The 14,792-nt window shown below is 40.0% G+C and overlaps 1 protein-coding gene across 4 annotated transcripts in view; it reads left to right on the top strand.

The window, feature by feature from the left end:
* Nucleotides 1-4,629: 4,629 nt before the first annotated feature.
* DMXL1 (Dmx like 1) overlaps nucleotides 4,630-14,792 on the top strand; it is a 76,979-nt gene continuing 66,816 nt past the window's right edge. For 3 of the 4 annotated variants that reach the window (XM_026794424.2, XM_014268105.3, XM_014268104.3), the window contains exons 1-2: nucleotides 4,630-4,815; nucleotides 14,255-14,380. In XM_026794424.2, the coding sequence (XP_026650225.2) occupies nucleotides 4,633-4,815; nucleotides 14,255-14,380 (309 nt within the window). In that variant the 5' untranslated portion in view covers nucleotides 4,630-4,632. The remainder of the gene's footprint in view (nucleotides 4,816-14,254; nucleotides 14,381-14,792) is intronic. The other variant, XM_014268106.3, reaches the window with a different exon arrangement.

The raw sequence follows: 14,792 nt of genomic DNA, 5'->3' as shown, positions 1-14,792 counted from the left end.
TGACTTTCTTCAAAAGTAGCCTTAATCTCAGTTATGTGAAATGAATGTAAAACTCTGTATATGAATTGGAAAATGAATGGAAATTTTAAAAGTCTGTTAATTGTTAACTGCTAATTTGCAAGCCTGAGGGATCTAATAATTGTTGATTTTTACCTTACAATCAACTAGTTACGATACTCTCTGCTGGAACCAAAGAAAAAGCCAAATAAAACCTGAATTTAATAAATGAAAACATCTTTACCAATATCTTGTTAAAAAGGATACCCGTCAGTATATATCTCTCTCACCAAGTAAAAGGTCATATCAGATCACTGAAGTGAAAAGCGATGTACTGCACTGTACAGGAGATGTGACAGCAACATTAGCTGTTACAAAATGTCTTTCACCAAATGAAAACTGTACCAAGAAAAAAAAGAAAAGAAAACCAAATATCACTCTAACCTTCAGGCTACAAATAATGAAACTTGGGGTACTGAACACATGAATAAAGCCAGCTTTTTTGGAAAGAAAGGTTTCATAAAGTGGTCTTCTGTTCAGAATCTCATTACTAAATGCCAATATGTATGTATTTATGCATTTCACATTTTCCCAAGATTCTATGGTGTGTGTTTTACTGTTTTACACTTTTAGAAGTCACAAAAGCTCAACAGGAGAATCAAGTAGTCCTTCAAGAGATTGCCAGTGTGATCACAAAGGAAGAACACCAGATCTTGAGGAGATCAGCAAGGGCTCTTCAGGCTTAACCTCACTAAGGTCCACCTTTGCCTTGTGTATTCACAACCAAAGAAACCCTGCAGAAATATCAAGGGTAGCAAAGACAAGGTCAAACAGCGTATGAGGTGCACAGCTATTCCTGGCTGCAGTGCATTGGTTTTTTCACATGAAAGGTAAAATATAAATGCAAAATGTGTTACCTCCCTGTAGCTAATTATTAAGAAATACAGGAAGAATATATTTTCTATTACCATAGACAAACTCTAAACATGCCACTTAAAATGCCAGCTTCTTTCAAGCTGCCTGTATATCATTGACATAAGTGACCTCACCACTGTTAATGAGTGACTCATGGATGTTTCTTGTGCAGAAAGAACACAAAGTGTATCATTGTAATTCTGCAAGTGAAATAATTTACATATATATACCAATTTTGTGCTGCATTACACTGAAGAGTATTGTTAATGCGGATTTGATGTGCAGATGTGCAATTTTGAATTTAGAAGAGACTTGTGGGAGTATGATTTAAAATTCTCATTTAGACTTTCCTTGGATACTGTCAGGAAAATATATGCAGGATTTACTAATGAGAAGTGTGTATGCATATACTTGGTATTGCTTTATGGAGCATTTAAGGGCCTCATTGCTACTGAAACAGTCATACTTTTCTCAATAATCAAAAAGCAGCAAATTGTTCACTTCCAAGCACAAATGCTGCAGTTCTGTCAGGTTTTCAGAACAGCCAAAGCCAGTGTATGTTAAAATATTGGGAAATTAGGGTTTTTCCTTTCTGACCTTCCTGATATTCTGATACAGATACCATTTCATACAGCTCCCTTTAAAGAAACAAAGTAAAGGCCTGAGTGAGCATACTCATTAGCAATTGTGAAAGACAGGAGTCATCAGCTTGTGAAAAGAATTGCAGTACCTGAAAGACTCAGATAAAGAAGATTTACTGAGGTTAGGGGGGCAAAAATAAAAAGGAGTTTATAATGTTACTGTATAATACTGTAGGTTAACTCAATGCCTGTTCTGGTTTTTTAATTTTTCTGAGAGAAAGGAAAACCAAAGATCTTAAAAGAAGAAAAAGTGTTTATTGAGAAGGTGAGAAAATATGCAAAATGAACAAAAATTATATGAAAAAAACTGTTCTGTTTGTTTTCTGAGCTTTTTTTTTTTACCCTTAGAAACTGTTGAGTTTTGAAATTCTGAGCTAAACCAACTTACATGTTTTTGTCAACAAGACAATGTATAACTATACTTTTAATTGTATTGTAATTAATTGTATTAAACCATTTAAAGCTTTTCTTTTTAAATGTCCTACAATGCATTCACTTTGACATTATAATAAAATACACAGTAGATAATTTGTCTGCAGCTAAATTCACAGATGTTGCAAAAGCGAGGAGGGGCATCAATCAACACATGGCTGGTGGCTGTCCTTGCCATTGCCCAGGCTAAGAAGTGGAAGAAGCACAGCAGCAGTGTCAGGGATCAGCAGCAAGGTGAGGCATGAAAGCTCCTGTGTGTTGCTGACACAGCAAATGTGGGAGGAGGAAGGTAGTGGGCCCCATTCCTGTGGGGATGGGAGCCCTGATGTGGATTTATACACCTGACAGGTCGCTACAGAGCCTTCCACTCTATCCATGGCGGAGAGAACACAAGTTAATGTCCTTTCTTCTGTGAAGTAGGGCAAACACTACTAATCTCAGTAGTGACAAAGGTCAAATTCACTTAGAAAGTATTTTCTTAGCATATCAGCATGTTAGGGTGTTGCAGTTATAAATGCCACACTGTGTTGTAGATATAGATTAAAAAGCAGTTATCAACTACGAAGTAAAACTCTTCCTTTCATCATTTTTGTTGGTGTCCTGAGTTTCCCCTCCTTGATTTCTTCACCCTCCTCAGACAGGGGTTTGGGATTGCTGTCTGCTGTTAGCCTGCTCTTTCTTTTGTTATACTGCAAATCCTATGAGCTTTACACCTATGGATTGAATAAGGCTTGAAGAACCAATATAGACCTGCAGTACCTCTGACCTCTTCTGCCCACATCAGTCCTTGTGGCTGAAGTTCCAGCTGGCTGGCTGCAAGCAAAGCAGAGCAGTTCACTGTGTGAGCCCAGAAGTAGCTGGTTGTGCTGAAAATTGCAAATGAGGGTCTCTTTCTGTTTTCAGTGATAATTCACTTTCTTACCTAGAAATCAATGAACAAAATTTTTGTTAGCTTAAAAAAATTCACTGAGGTTGACTTTTGAGATTGTGCAGCAGGAAGGAGAATTAAGATCATTTATCAGTGACCAGCAATTCTTGCAAGAGTAAATAGTAAGATCACTACTCATTGACAGGATACTTTGATAACTTTCTGATGCTTTGTCAAACAAAAGTGATTAGGGTTATAGGAGTTTGTAACTTTTTTCGGAGGAACATCTACATACACAGAGTGCCAAACCTGATGATTTTTTTCTCATATCAGAAGACTTTAAAAAGAAATCTTTCTTTAATATGCATGAATGATCATCATCAAATTGTGTTATGGTGGCATGCTTGTCAATCTGCTTTTCAAAGGATGCAAGGCTTATATTTACTAAAATGATGTGTAAGACATAATGCCTGAAAGTATATGAGATTGACATTGCTTATGCAAAGACTGGAAACTTAGGCATTACCATCTACAGATACACAGTATCACCTTATAAGTATCCTGGGATGTAGTACACAAAGTTATGCCTAACACCTTCAAATTATTTTAATTTTGCATTTTTTATTAGAAGAGCTGCTGGGCAGAAAGAGGAACTAATATTTGATACAGGGATAATGTAAGAATGCAAATTGATGTGGGACCTGTAATTCACAAGAGAAAACACTTGTAATGTTAGCGTTCAAAAACACATAATCACGAGGGATTATACGTGGTGCTTTTTATTAAAGAGCTCTGGAATTACCCAAATCTGATTCCGACCATACATCCGAAATGATCATGTTTTATACTCTATCATTACATAACTTTCATGTTAATTATTAAACTTATATTGTTCTATTGTATACATAAATTTAGCCCCTCTGAATTTCCAACATGGTTTCTCATTATTCTACTTATGGTTATATAATAATTACATTTAATTACTAAACAATCATCACATCTAACAATTACATAATTTATCACACTGCTTACGCAGGTGCAGTTGATCTGGGAAAGCACAAAGCCTAACATTTTAGATTCTACCTTTAACTTTTTCCAGGGTTCCACTATCAGTAATGCTGAAGTTTCCTATGAGAAATTGATGGAAGACTAAAAGCTAGTTACAGTGGAATACTATAAAGAAATACTATAAAGCGTAGCAGAGAGAATGGCCACGCTGTCTCACAACAGGGAGACACCTCAGCTTGCCGTACCTTTGGTGATGCAGAGCTGCTGCCGTGGGGCCTGAGCTCCGCCGCTCTCTGGGGCCCGGCCGGCCCGCCCTCACCCGCCCGGGAGCTGCCGCGCCCATCGCGGCCGGCTCCCGTTTGCCCTCATCTCATCCGGACGGTGAAAAGCCCTGCTGCTTACAGCCACTCTGAGCTCCAAGCAAAAGCGATTTGTTTCCCTAACCTCGGGGACCCAAGGCTCCTGTTACCACGTGCTTCCTCTTGTCATTGCCGGGAGGGAGGGAGGGCTGCGGCCGAGCCCCTGCCCTTGTTGGAAGGGGCTGGAAGCAGATGCGCTTGGGGTCGGCGCTGCCGGCCCGAGCAGGCGGGAGGCGCAGCAGCTCGGCAGGTTTCGAGTCCGCTCCGTCACCACCGCCTGTCTCCGGCGCAGCGGCAGCGTTTTCCAGCGCTGTTTTGACAGGAAAGTCTGGTTATTTTAACAGGAAAGTCGAGTTACACACGGGGCGGACGGAACTCTCAGCCCGCCCCAGGGACGGCGCCCCGGCCGAGCATGCGCGGCGCCGCTCCGCCCCCGGGAAGCACCGCCTCCGCCGCCGCCGGGCGCGGGGGGACAAGCGGCGGTGGCCGAGCGGCCGCGCCCTCCACCATGAACCTGCACCAGGTGCTGACGGGCGCCGTGAATCCCGGGGACAGCTGCTTCTCCGTGGGCAGCCTGCACGACCAGCCCTTCACGGTGAGTGTCCCTCGCCGCGGCGCCTCCGCAGGGCCCGGCGCCGAAAGCGGCTGCGTCAGGCGCGGCGGCCGCGGGCGGCCCCGGGCTCGGGGCTCGCCCCGGTGGCGCCGTCCGGCGGCGGCGGCGCCGCCCGAGGGGCCCGCGGGTCCCGGGCCCGGCGGGGGCGGGGGCGCGCAAAACTTGTGCGGAGCGGCGGCCCCGCTGCCGGCGGCGGCCCCGGGAGGGCGCGGAGCCGGCGGGGCGGCGGGCACATGCCGGCAGCGGCGGTCCGGGGCCGCGGAGATGTGGTGGTGGCGATAAAAGATTACATAAACGGCTGCCGGGACGTGCGGCTCGCTCTGGAAGGGAGTTCAGCGCTGCCTTGCAGTCAGGAAGGTGGCTGAAATCCTCTTCTGCGCATAGCTGAGGAAGACTTGGAATAGCCAGCCCTAGTGTTGCTGAGGTTTTCAAAGGCTGTTTGAAGTCCCTGTCTCTTAGAGTGGAGAGAAAGCACTTCAGTAGGTTGCAAAGGCCAAAGTCTTTATTAAAGTGCCTTTTCCTTCCTTTTGCTTTTGTTTTGTAAACACACTTCTGTTGTGTTCTTATTCCCACCCTCCCTCCGCGTAGGGCTGAAGAGGAATGAAATCAGATGCAGCGAAGTTTCTCAGGGCACCGCGCTGGGGTATTTTTAACCTTACCTTTTATGGCTGCCCCCAGCTTCAGCCTGGTGTGCTCTCCAGTTTGATAAGGGAATGATAGGCGGAAATGCAGGAATGAAATCTTGTTGTTTGCCGTCCCGTCTGGTGTACGCAGTTAAATTCGCCCAGCTGCTTGCAGCTCCGCCTGGGGCACTGGAGCAGAGGCGCTTCCCCAGGGTTAGGCTGGCTCTGCCGAGTCTGTCTGCAGCGCTGTCCGGCCGTGCCCTTGCTTCCCATAAATAAGTTCATGTTAGAAGATGCCTTAAACCACAGCAGTTGAGACTTCAGATACCAAATTGTGCCAAACTCTCCAATTTTACGTATTCAGAAATGTCAAAGAGCCACCTGCGGTGGGAAGCCATTTAGTAAGAGACGAGGAGGTCTGCTTTACAGAGGAATGCTGGTAAGCTTTCAAAGTATCTTGTCATAAGCTTGCCATTTTGAGGTCATTTTTTTTGAGAGACACAGTTTGAGTCATTCATTTCACTAGACTCACTTTCTACCTGTTACAGCCGAGCTTATGTAAAGTTTTGGAGGTCTCCAGTGGATAAGAGGAGTAGGAATCTTTTCTTCAGGAGAATGGAATGATTGAGAAGTGTAATTTTTGATATTCATTACTGTGGTCTCTCTTTTGGAGGAGCTGTTTTCATAGAAGTATATTGTAACAATGTTTCCTAGACATAAATGTAATAACAATATTTCCTATAGCTGCATTCATCTTCCTTTCATTATCCATTTCCCTGAAGGCTTATTAATGGATTTGTTTTCCTCAAATTTAAAACGGCTAACAGATATATCCTTGACTGCTTCAGGGATGTTTTTGTTGTTGTTACTGATTCTGTGCTAATGCTGTGTTAAGTTGATGAGATTGCTCAGAAGGATTAAGAAGTAAAAGGCACCGAAGCTAATTTCTGCTTTTTTGGAAAAGGATGACAGACTCAAGCATTAGAAAATCCAATGAAAAAAAATGCCCCATAGTTTTTTCTTGTCTGAAATGATGATATAAGCATTAATTAGTATAAATACTATTGAATTTTATTTTAGAAAAGGAAAAAAAAAACCCCAAACATGTAAAACTTCTATGCTTCCAGTTATTGTGGCTGAGAAGATAGGAGTTGATATTTCAAGGTTATGTACTGTGCAGGAGGGACAAGTTCTCCTTGTCCAACAGGAGAACTTGGTCTGTAATTTTTTTTATTTTTTTAGATACAGTATGCTTCAGGATATTTTCTCATAGACAGCACTGAATATTCAAAGTGAAGTATTTTAAAATATTACGGTTCTAAGCTAAAAATATCAAGATTCTTCTCTTAAAAGCTGAAAATTTTGAAGCAAAAATTAGTGTAAAACTTTCTGTATCCACTGAATCATGCACCTTTTTGAGTATGTGCTGATATCTTTTAAGGAAGTATTTCAGATATCTAATGTGAGGCAGGTTTGTTGTTCTGACTTTTGTTTTAGGATGTGAAGGAGCATGAGCTTCCTTGGAGAGAACACTGATAAAGTTTTTAGCCCATTTTTTATTTATGTGTTGAAAAAGGCTCATAAGTATCAAGATACAATAAGAAGCATGCCTGTTGTTTCTCTGCTGAGGGCAGGTGATAGTAACGTAAGGACACTTAATCAGTGAGAAGCTGGCCCTCTGCTGTTGGGAGTTACTTGTTTATTCTTTGTGTTCTTCTCCAGATACTGAATTATTTTATTTTCCATGTACTTGTCCACAGTGGAAGACATCCTTTGCTTTCTTTTATTCATGTCAGGTCTGAAATATTTGAGTAAAAGTAAGCTCCTGGAGTTTATCACATGATTCCTCTGAACTAGTTATTACTGAACTTGTATTTAAGTTATTAAATGGGTAACCAGCACTGATACAATGTTTTTGCATATTCAGTTCTGATTCTCTAATTTTTTTTTGTCATTATTATTTCCCCTAACCAAAGTAGCAAAAGGTTTTGGAGGGGGGGAAGTCTCTGTGAGCAATAGCAACTTTACAAGTGCAAGTCCCAAAACTGATAATGAAAATCACAAAAGAGCGATTGTTCGTAGGGTAAAAATATGTGAAAAAAGGATTAATTACATAGATTATTTCAATGGAACCAAAATATTTCCTTGACAGATTTCATCTGTGTGTGTGATTAAACTAATTCTGGACTTGAGACTTGCTATGTAAGATGGATAGAACTGGGAACTAAATATCTGAAATTAAAAGGCACCGGGAAAATTGGGTGAGGAGTGAGGTTACATAGCTTAATCAAGACCACACTGAGTTTTCTAAAGGTACTGGGTTGCAGTAGAAGAAGGTTTTCCATTCTGCAAGGTTTTCTGATAAATTTAGAAAATTAATTTCTATGGCTCAGTGATATTCTTTCTTACCTGTCTAGAAAATACTTAATGTTTACACTAAGAACCCCCTGGATATCTGTAGCCCAGAAAATTTAGATATCACAATAGTCAGTCAAGAAATTACACTGTTTACACCTCATCTGCTTCTTGGTTGGTATTTAGTAAAGGGAAGGGATTTAGTAGGGAACCTTTTTAAGAATGCTTTTTTTTTTTTTTTTTTTAAATAATATTTGAGTTAAGCTACTCTGGACTTAAGAAATTAATTATGTCCTAACTGAATTAATTAAAAAAAAGATAAAATTTCTTTGCACGTCAATGAAAAGTGCAGTTTCATGATTTGAAGTGCAGTGAAACATGATTCAAAGGGCATGGCCAATGAATTGGATACTTGTATATACTCTAATATGGTTGTAGTATAATAGGTCAAGTACTTCTGATAAATAAAGTTGAATCTTTTTTATGAAACATGATGAAATGGAATTGCTTAAAATTTAATTTAGCATCCTAATAAAAGAATTTAATTAAATGAATGTTTAAGTGGAATACGTAGACTAGTGTAAGTTTTGATCAAAAGTGGGGCTAGAGAGAGGCCATAATAAACTAGAATAAAATAATTCTGCAAGATACCATGTGGCTCTTGGGGAGTCTTTTGATTTTGATCATTCTGTGCATAGGATAAAAAGATAGCAATTACTGCAGTATCATCTGCTTCATAGATTTGTCTTTAGTTTTTATCTTGACTTTTACTGAGTTTTGCATTGTCTTTCTAGTGTATGTTCATCCCATATATGCTTGAATGTGTTTATATATGTATCTTTATAAATACGTATGTGTGCATGCATGGTCTGCTGCATTTAGCCGTGGATAATAGCTGCCCTTCATGTAAGAGAGGTTGGTGAAATAAAGTTTGTGCAAGTTGTCCAAGGTAATGTGTCAGCCCTTAAATAGCTGTAGCAGAAACTATAGCAAAAACTTAGTATGTCAGTACATAGAAGAAATATGTCAGGAAGGTTGATTGTAAGATAAATAAATGTGTGGGAGGTCCTGTGCAGTGTGAGAGGTTGAGGCCCCCCCAATTGTTGGCTTTCCTTCTGTTGAGAGTAATTTCCCAATAGCAGTCTCAGATTGTGAGTTGTATATGTCAGACTTCCATTTTAGAAAGAAATCAGAATAGTTTGTATAATTGTCTATACTATTTCCTGTGCTTTTAAAGCACTGTTCCAGTCAAAATTTCTGCTATTCTTCTTCAAAGAAATATTAATATAGAACTAAGAGCCAACATTGGATTAAAAGAATGGGCAGAATTTTTGTGAAAACCCTCTTCTGCAATACAAAATCACATTTATTTTCACAGGTCTAGAACATTTTTCACTTCCTAATTTCAGGCTTGTTTGCTGTGTCAGCTGCAAGTGAGATCCATGGTCCTGCAGCTTGAACTAGTTCTATCTTGTTTATTTCTGGAACAGAAGAACAAAGCACTATTTAATAAACATTCCAAGTATGTGATAATATCACGTTAACTGCTTGTCTTATTGTGCAAAGACAACTTTCTTGTAAATGTTCTAGGGCATTCTTAAGGTGAAAGGCTTTTATGGCCTGCCAACATCAGACATGGAGGCTCTGCTTGCTTCAAAAACTTGTCTTAGGGTTTTAATATTATTATTTTAAAAAATTAATATACATTTAGGAATGCTTTCTCCATTTAACTGTATGACAGCATTTTCTGCCTTGGCCCTCCCTCCCTTCCCCTCCCCTTCCCACAAGGGAATATAGGTAAATGAATATATATATATATATATATGAAAATATCTATGTGTGTGTATATATACATACAATAAATTCTTATACTGGAATCACTTATACTTGCTTAAGAGAAGACTGGAATTACCTTTTTTTTTGGTTAACATTGCATAAAAAGATGCACTCATATTAGCTCCGGTTAAAATGAAGATGAGTGGCATGTTAACTATCATGGACAAATCTCACAATAAAAGTTAGATAAAGTGACTGGTAGGCAGAATTCATTCTTGTGGTATCTGAGACCGTCTTACAGTATGGAAAATATTTCTTATTCCCAAGTACAGACTTCTATTATACTACACTAAAATACCTCTGCTGTGAATAAAAAAAATCTTAAATGTAAAATTAGCCCAGCAGTAAATTTTATGCACTTTGTTTAGAGAAACATCTTGGTAAGGTACTGCTGCTTAGGAACTTCATTTTCAGCTGATGTCTGGGCTCCAGTGAGTATTGAAGAGGATCTGACATCTCTGCACAGAATCCGTCTAATGGATGAGTTGCAGGGGGGACAGCAAAGAACCAAAGGAAGGACACCTTAGGAGGGTGTCCCTAAGGTGCCTGGTCAGTGTGAGGAGTAGTGACAGCAGTAGAAAAGGGAGCTAGTTGCCAGAAAACGTAGTCACCTTCTTCAGACCCTTTTTCCATTGCAATATAGAACTTCCCTACCCTCTGCATCCCTTGCCTTTTGTCTTTGAAACTGTAGTTCTCCTGCAGGCAAACATTAACTAAACATCAAAAATAACCTCCGAGTCATCATCCTTCTGCTTGGCTGTAGTTCTGTTCAGAAACTCTTTGAAAAGGCCTTTTTCTCCCCTTTCTGTCTCTTTGGAACAGATCAGTTCTACAGACTTAGGAGCTAGTCAGTGGTGCTGCAGCTTATTGGCATTAGGAAGCCAGTGTGACCAGGTATGATCCAATCTGTCTGAACAGACTGATGTCTGAAGTGATTCCTTTTTTTTCCCCCAAATGTCAGTCTTTTCAAGTAGTGTGGAGAAATGCCAGAACTTTTTTTTTTTTGAAAAACATTTTGTGTTTTTGTTCAGGAAACAACAAGTCTAGGATGCTTTAATACCTCTTTAAGCTACTCTTGTTCTTCATAGCTCTAGGTTAACAGGAGCTAGCCTGGGTTCTGACTTCTGAGCAGCACAATGTTAGAAGGACATAAAGCTGTGAGAGAGCATCCAGAAGGGACAGTGAGGGGTCTGGGAGGAAAGCCGTACCAGCAGTGACAGCCTGGCTAAGAGGAGACTGAGGAGAGACCTCGTGACAAGCTATAGCTTCCTCATGAGGGAAAGTGTACAGGCAGGGCTGATACTTCTCTCTGGTGACCAGTGACAGGACTCTAGGAAATGATCTGAAGTTGTGTCAGGGCAAGTGTAGGCTGGGTATTGATCTCTCAGAGCATGGATGGGCACTGGAACAGGCTCCCCAGGGAAGTGGTCGCAGCTCCAGCCTGAGAGAGTTAAGGAAGTGTTTTGGCATTGCACTTGGGCATGTGGTTTGATTCTCTTGTAGGGCCAGGAGGTGGATCCTGATGGTCTAGTGGGTCCCTTCCAGCTCAAGATACTCTATAATTGTTTTAAATCTTATTTCCTGATGCATTGATGAATATGCGATTCCTCAAGTCTCCAGTGTATCATGTTTGATAGTTACTTACAGAGTTCTTCCAGTGCAAAATGCCAACTGTGCTGAGGTCTTAAAACTGATGAAGTTATGACCTCATTAAAATATTTTATGCATTGCATGATTTCTACTAATATATTGCTCATTATGATAGAAGTATGGCATTTTACATGAGGTTTAACAAGGCCAAGTGCAAGGGTTGGGACAATCTCTGTTATCACTCCAGGCTGGGAATGAAGGGAGCGAGAGCAGCCCTGTGAGAAGGGCCTGGGGGTGCTGGTGGGTGAGGGGCTGGACATGACCCAGCTGTGGGCACTCACAGCCCACAGAGCCAAACGTGCCCTGGGCTGCAACCAAAGCAGGTGAGGAGGGGATTCTGCCCCTCTGCTCTTCTCTGCTCTGGTGAGAGCCCACCTGGAACCCTGCATCCAGCTCTGGGGTGCCCAGCACAGGAAGGGCACAGAACAAGTCTGAAGGAGGGCCATGAATATAATTAGAAAGATGGATCATGTCTCCATGAGGAAGGGCTGAGAGAAATTCAGTCTGGAAAAGAGGAGTAAGGATTACCTTATCTTGGTCTTCCTGTTCCTGAAGGGAGCCTACTGAAAGATTGAGAAAAGCTGTTTCAAGAACATGTAGTGACAGGACAATGGGGAGTGGCTTCAGACTGAGAGTAGGTTTAGATTAGATGTTGGAAAGAAATTCTTTACTGTGAGGTTGATGAGGCACTGGAATAGTTGTCTAGAGAAGGTTCATCCCTGGAAGTGTTCAGTGCTGGGTTGGATGGGGTTCTGAGCAGCCTGGTCTAGTGAAAGATGTTCCTGCCCATTGCAATGGAGTTGGAACCAAATGATCTTTAGGGTCCCTTCCAATCCAAGGCATTCTTTGTGTTCTGTGATTGTGGTGGTGGCGCAAGGTGGTTTCAGGCTTAACTGTGAAGCTAGAAATGGAAAGAACAAGATAGGAGAAGTATAGTAAGCCTTTGAAGTGCTGATGAGGCCTAGGGGAGGGCATATGTACACAGCAGGTGGGCTTCATACAGCCTTTGACACTTCAGTCTTAAAATACATTTATAATAAAGCTGCGTCTGGGTTTCTATGTTATCTTTACATGGGAGCACTTCTTTTAGTTTGTTTTTGTTTTCCTTAAAATTGCCCCTATACAGAACTCTAAATTCTGAGAAATGTATGTATGGTATTTCTAAAGAAGCTTTTTCTAGTGATCTGTGGACTTAACAAGTGAGTCACCAGGTGAGATTATTTTGAACTGAAGAAAAAAACATTCCTTTGTGAACAGGTCTGAAGTTAATGCCATCACAATATCAAAATAATTACTTTAACATTTGAACAAGAATTACTACCCAATCTCCTCTTTTGAATGAGCTTTCACTTAGATTGCTTTGGAACCTGTAGTTCAGTATGCTAATTAGTAATAAATGCTGCTCTTTTGACAAGAAGAATTATACTGCTTGGATGTCTTGAAGCTGAAGGGGGAACTGGACAGGAAGGAGCTCAAAAACCTGCCAGTAATAAGTGTTCATAAATAAGTATATGGTTATATATAGTCTGCAGAATTATAGACAGCATTTTCAATTATAAGGTGGTGCCTGGTGTTCTGCTGGTTGCAATGTGATAAATGAATATTGGCTGGGAGTGGTGAACACAGTCTTCTGGCTAAGACTCTTCTTTGAAGCATCACTTAATCCTTTGTGGGGAAAATGTCTTTGGACTAAGATCTCAATATTTTTCATTTTATTTATTTATTTTAAGATGTGTGATGGTATGATAGTCTAGGCCAGTCTTGGTAAAAGTACTCTTTCATGTAAAACACTTGAAAACATGATCATTAGATTTCAAATGTATATATATATAGCTTTCAGTTATTCTGCTTTTGTTTTAAAGTCCACAGTTTTTATTTAATATATTGGAAATTAGTAGAGAAGTTGATTGTAAGGCATGATATTTCTGTCAGTGTATGGAAATCTTCCATCTTCAGTTTCTGTGATGCTATTCTACTCTTGAAGTTTGTAGTCAATTAAAATGGTGTATTTTTGATCCGTTTATCAGTCTCTTGCTAACAGAATACTTCTTTTTGCTCTTAATTTTGTTGCTGTCTTTCTGACTAACTTTTTAATGAGTGTGCATTCCTTTTTGTGAGAATTTAATCCTTGAATGCTCCTTTCTTATGCTAATCAGATGATTCTCCTCACTGTTGTTTCCACAAGTTTCTCCGGTGTTTAATCTTTTCCTCTATTTTTATCTGTACTCAATACCTAATAAAACTTCCAAGAAGGTAGGAAGAAATTCTGACTCAAGCATTTGCAAGACTCAGTGAACTGTCTCTGTGAATGTGTTAGATATAGCAACATACTCAGTGACAATATAAACTTGAGAGAATAGAATTCATACAAATAACAGGAGACTCAACAAGTCTGAGGGCAGTTTTGCTTCTGTATAACTAAGCTTCATGTTGTTAGTCTTTTGATTTTTGCCTGTACAAAGCCCTTGCCAAATGTTTTAGTAAAATTTTAGCTCCTCAATTCTACTCTCCCTTTTCAGAAATTTGAAAATTAAAAGAAAAACTTCTCAAGTCTGTCTCTCTCCAATCTAAGTATATTACTTTTTTCTAATTTGCAAGAACTATGGTTTTTATGCTTTTACATTTCTTTTAGGTGTTTTTGTACGTCCAAATTTTTTTGTTTTTTTTTTTAATCACAAACCACTGTTTGCTTGTTATGCAAGTCTTATGATGAACTTGTAAGCATGGAGAAAGAGAAATTTGCTGCTTCTGTTGCTTGGGTTTAAATTGCAGACATCTGTTTTTTCTCTGCAAAGACCTCTTCTGACTATGTAGTGTTTTACTTGGATAGTATACATGGACTATAGTGTTTCATATTTCACTAATATGCTGCAAGTAGATAAAACTTTGCATTATTTTGGAGTGTTTTTTTTTTGTTTTCTTTGGGTGTTTTTAATTTTTTTTTATCTATACTGTAGGCATATGCATCAGGATGTGATATTGTGGTACTGGGGACTGACTTCGAACGATTACAGATAATCCCTGGAGCAAAACATGGAAACATTCTAGTGGGATGTGTGGACTGTTCAATGCAACAGGGGAAGGTACGTAGAGCAGTGTTTCTAAAAATGTTCCAGCAATGTCATATTAAGCACCTTCTTAGGAATGTGTATACTTGCAAGTGAGGGGAAATATACTACAATGAATAGTAAAATGACTGGTTGCTTTCTGTCTTTCCTTGTAAGCAGCACAGTAATTATAAATAGTACCACAGATGGTTGTAGAAGATAGGTAGGACTGCACAGGAGGTTCTGGATTCAGGGCAAGAATTTGACTAAGAGATTACTAAGTTGGAAGCAAAAGTAATTTATTCACTATGGCTTTGCACTACTGGGCATGTCATTGACATTCTTTGACATGTTAGTGGCTGGCAGGAGATGAATGCTTCCACAAAAATCACTTTCAGATCATCCAGAAAAATGACATCTGTTTCAACCAATTCATAAAGCCTCTCTT

This window comes from Zonotrichia albicollis, chromosome Z, assembly GCF_047830755.1.
Source record: "Zonotrichia albicollis isolate bZonAlb1 chromosome Z, bZonAlb1.hap1, whole genome shotgun sequence".
In the NCBI taxonomy this organism is placed as follows: domain Eukaryota; kingdom Metazoa; phylum Chordata; class Aves; order Passeriformes; family Passerellidae; genus Zonotrichia; species Zonotrichia albicollis.
This window is presented reverse-complemented; position numbering and strand designations above follow the sequence as displayed.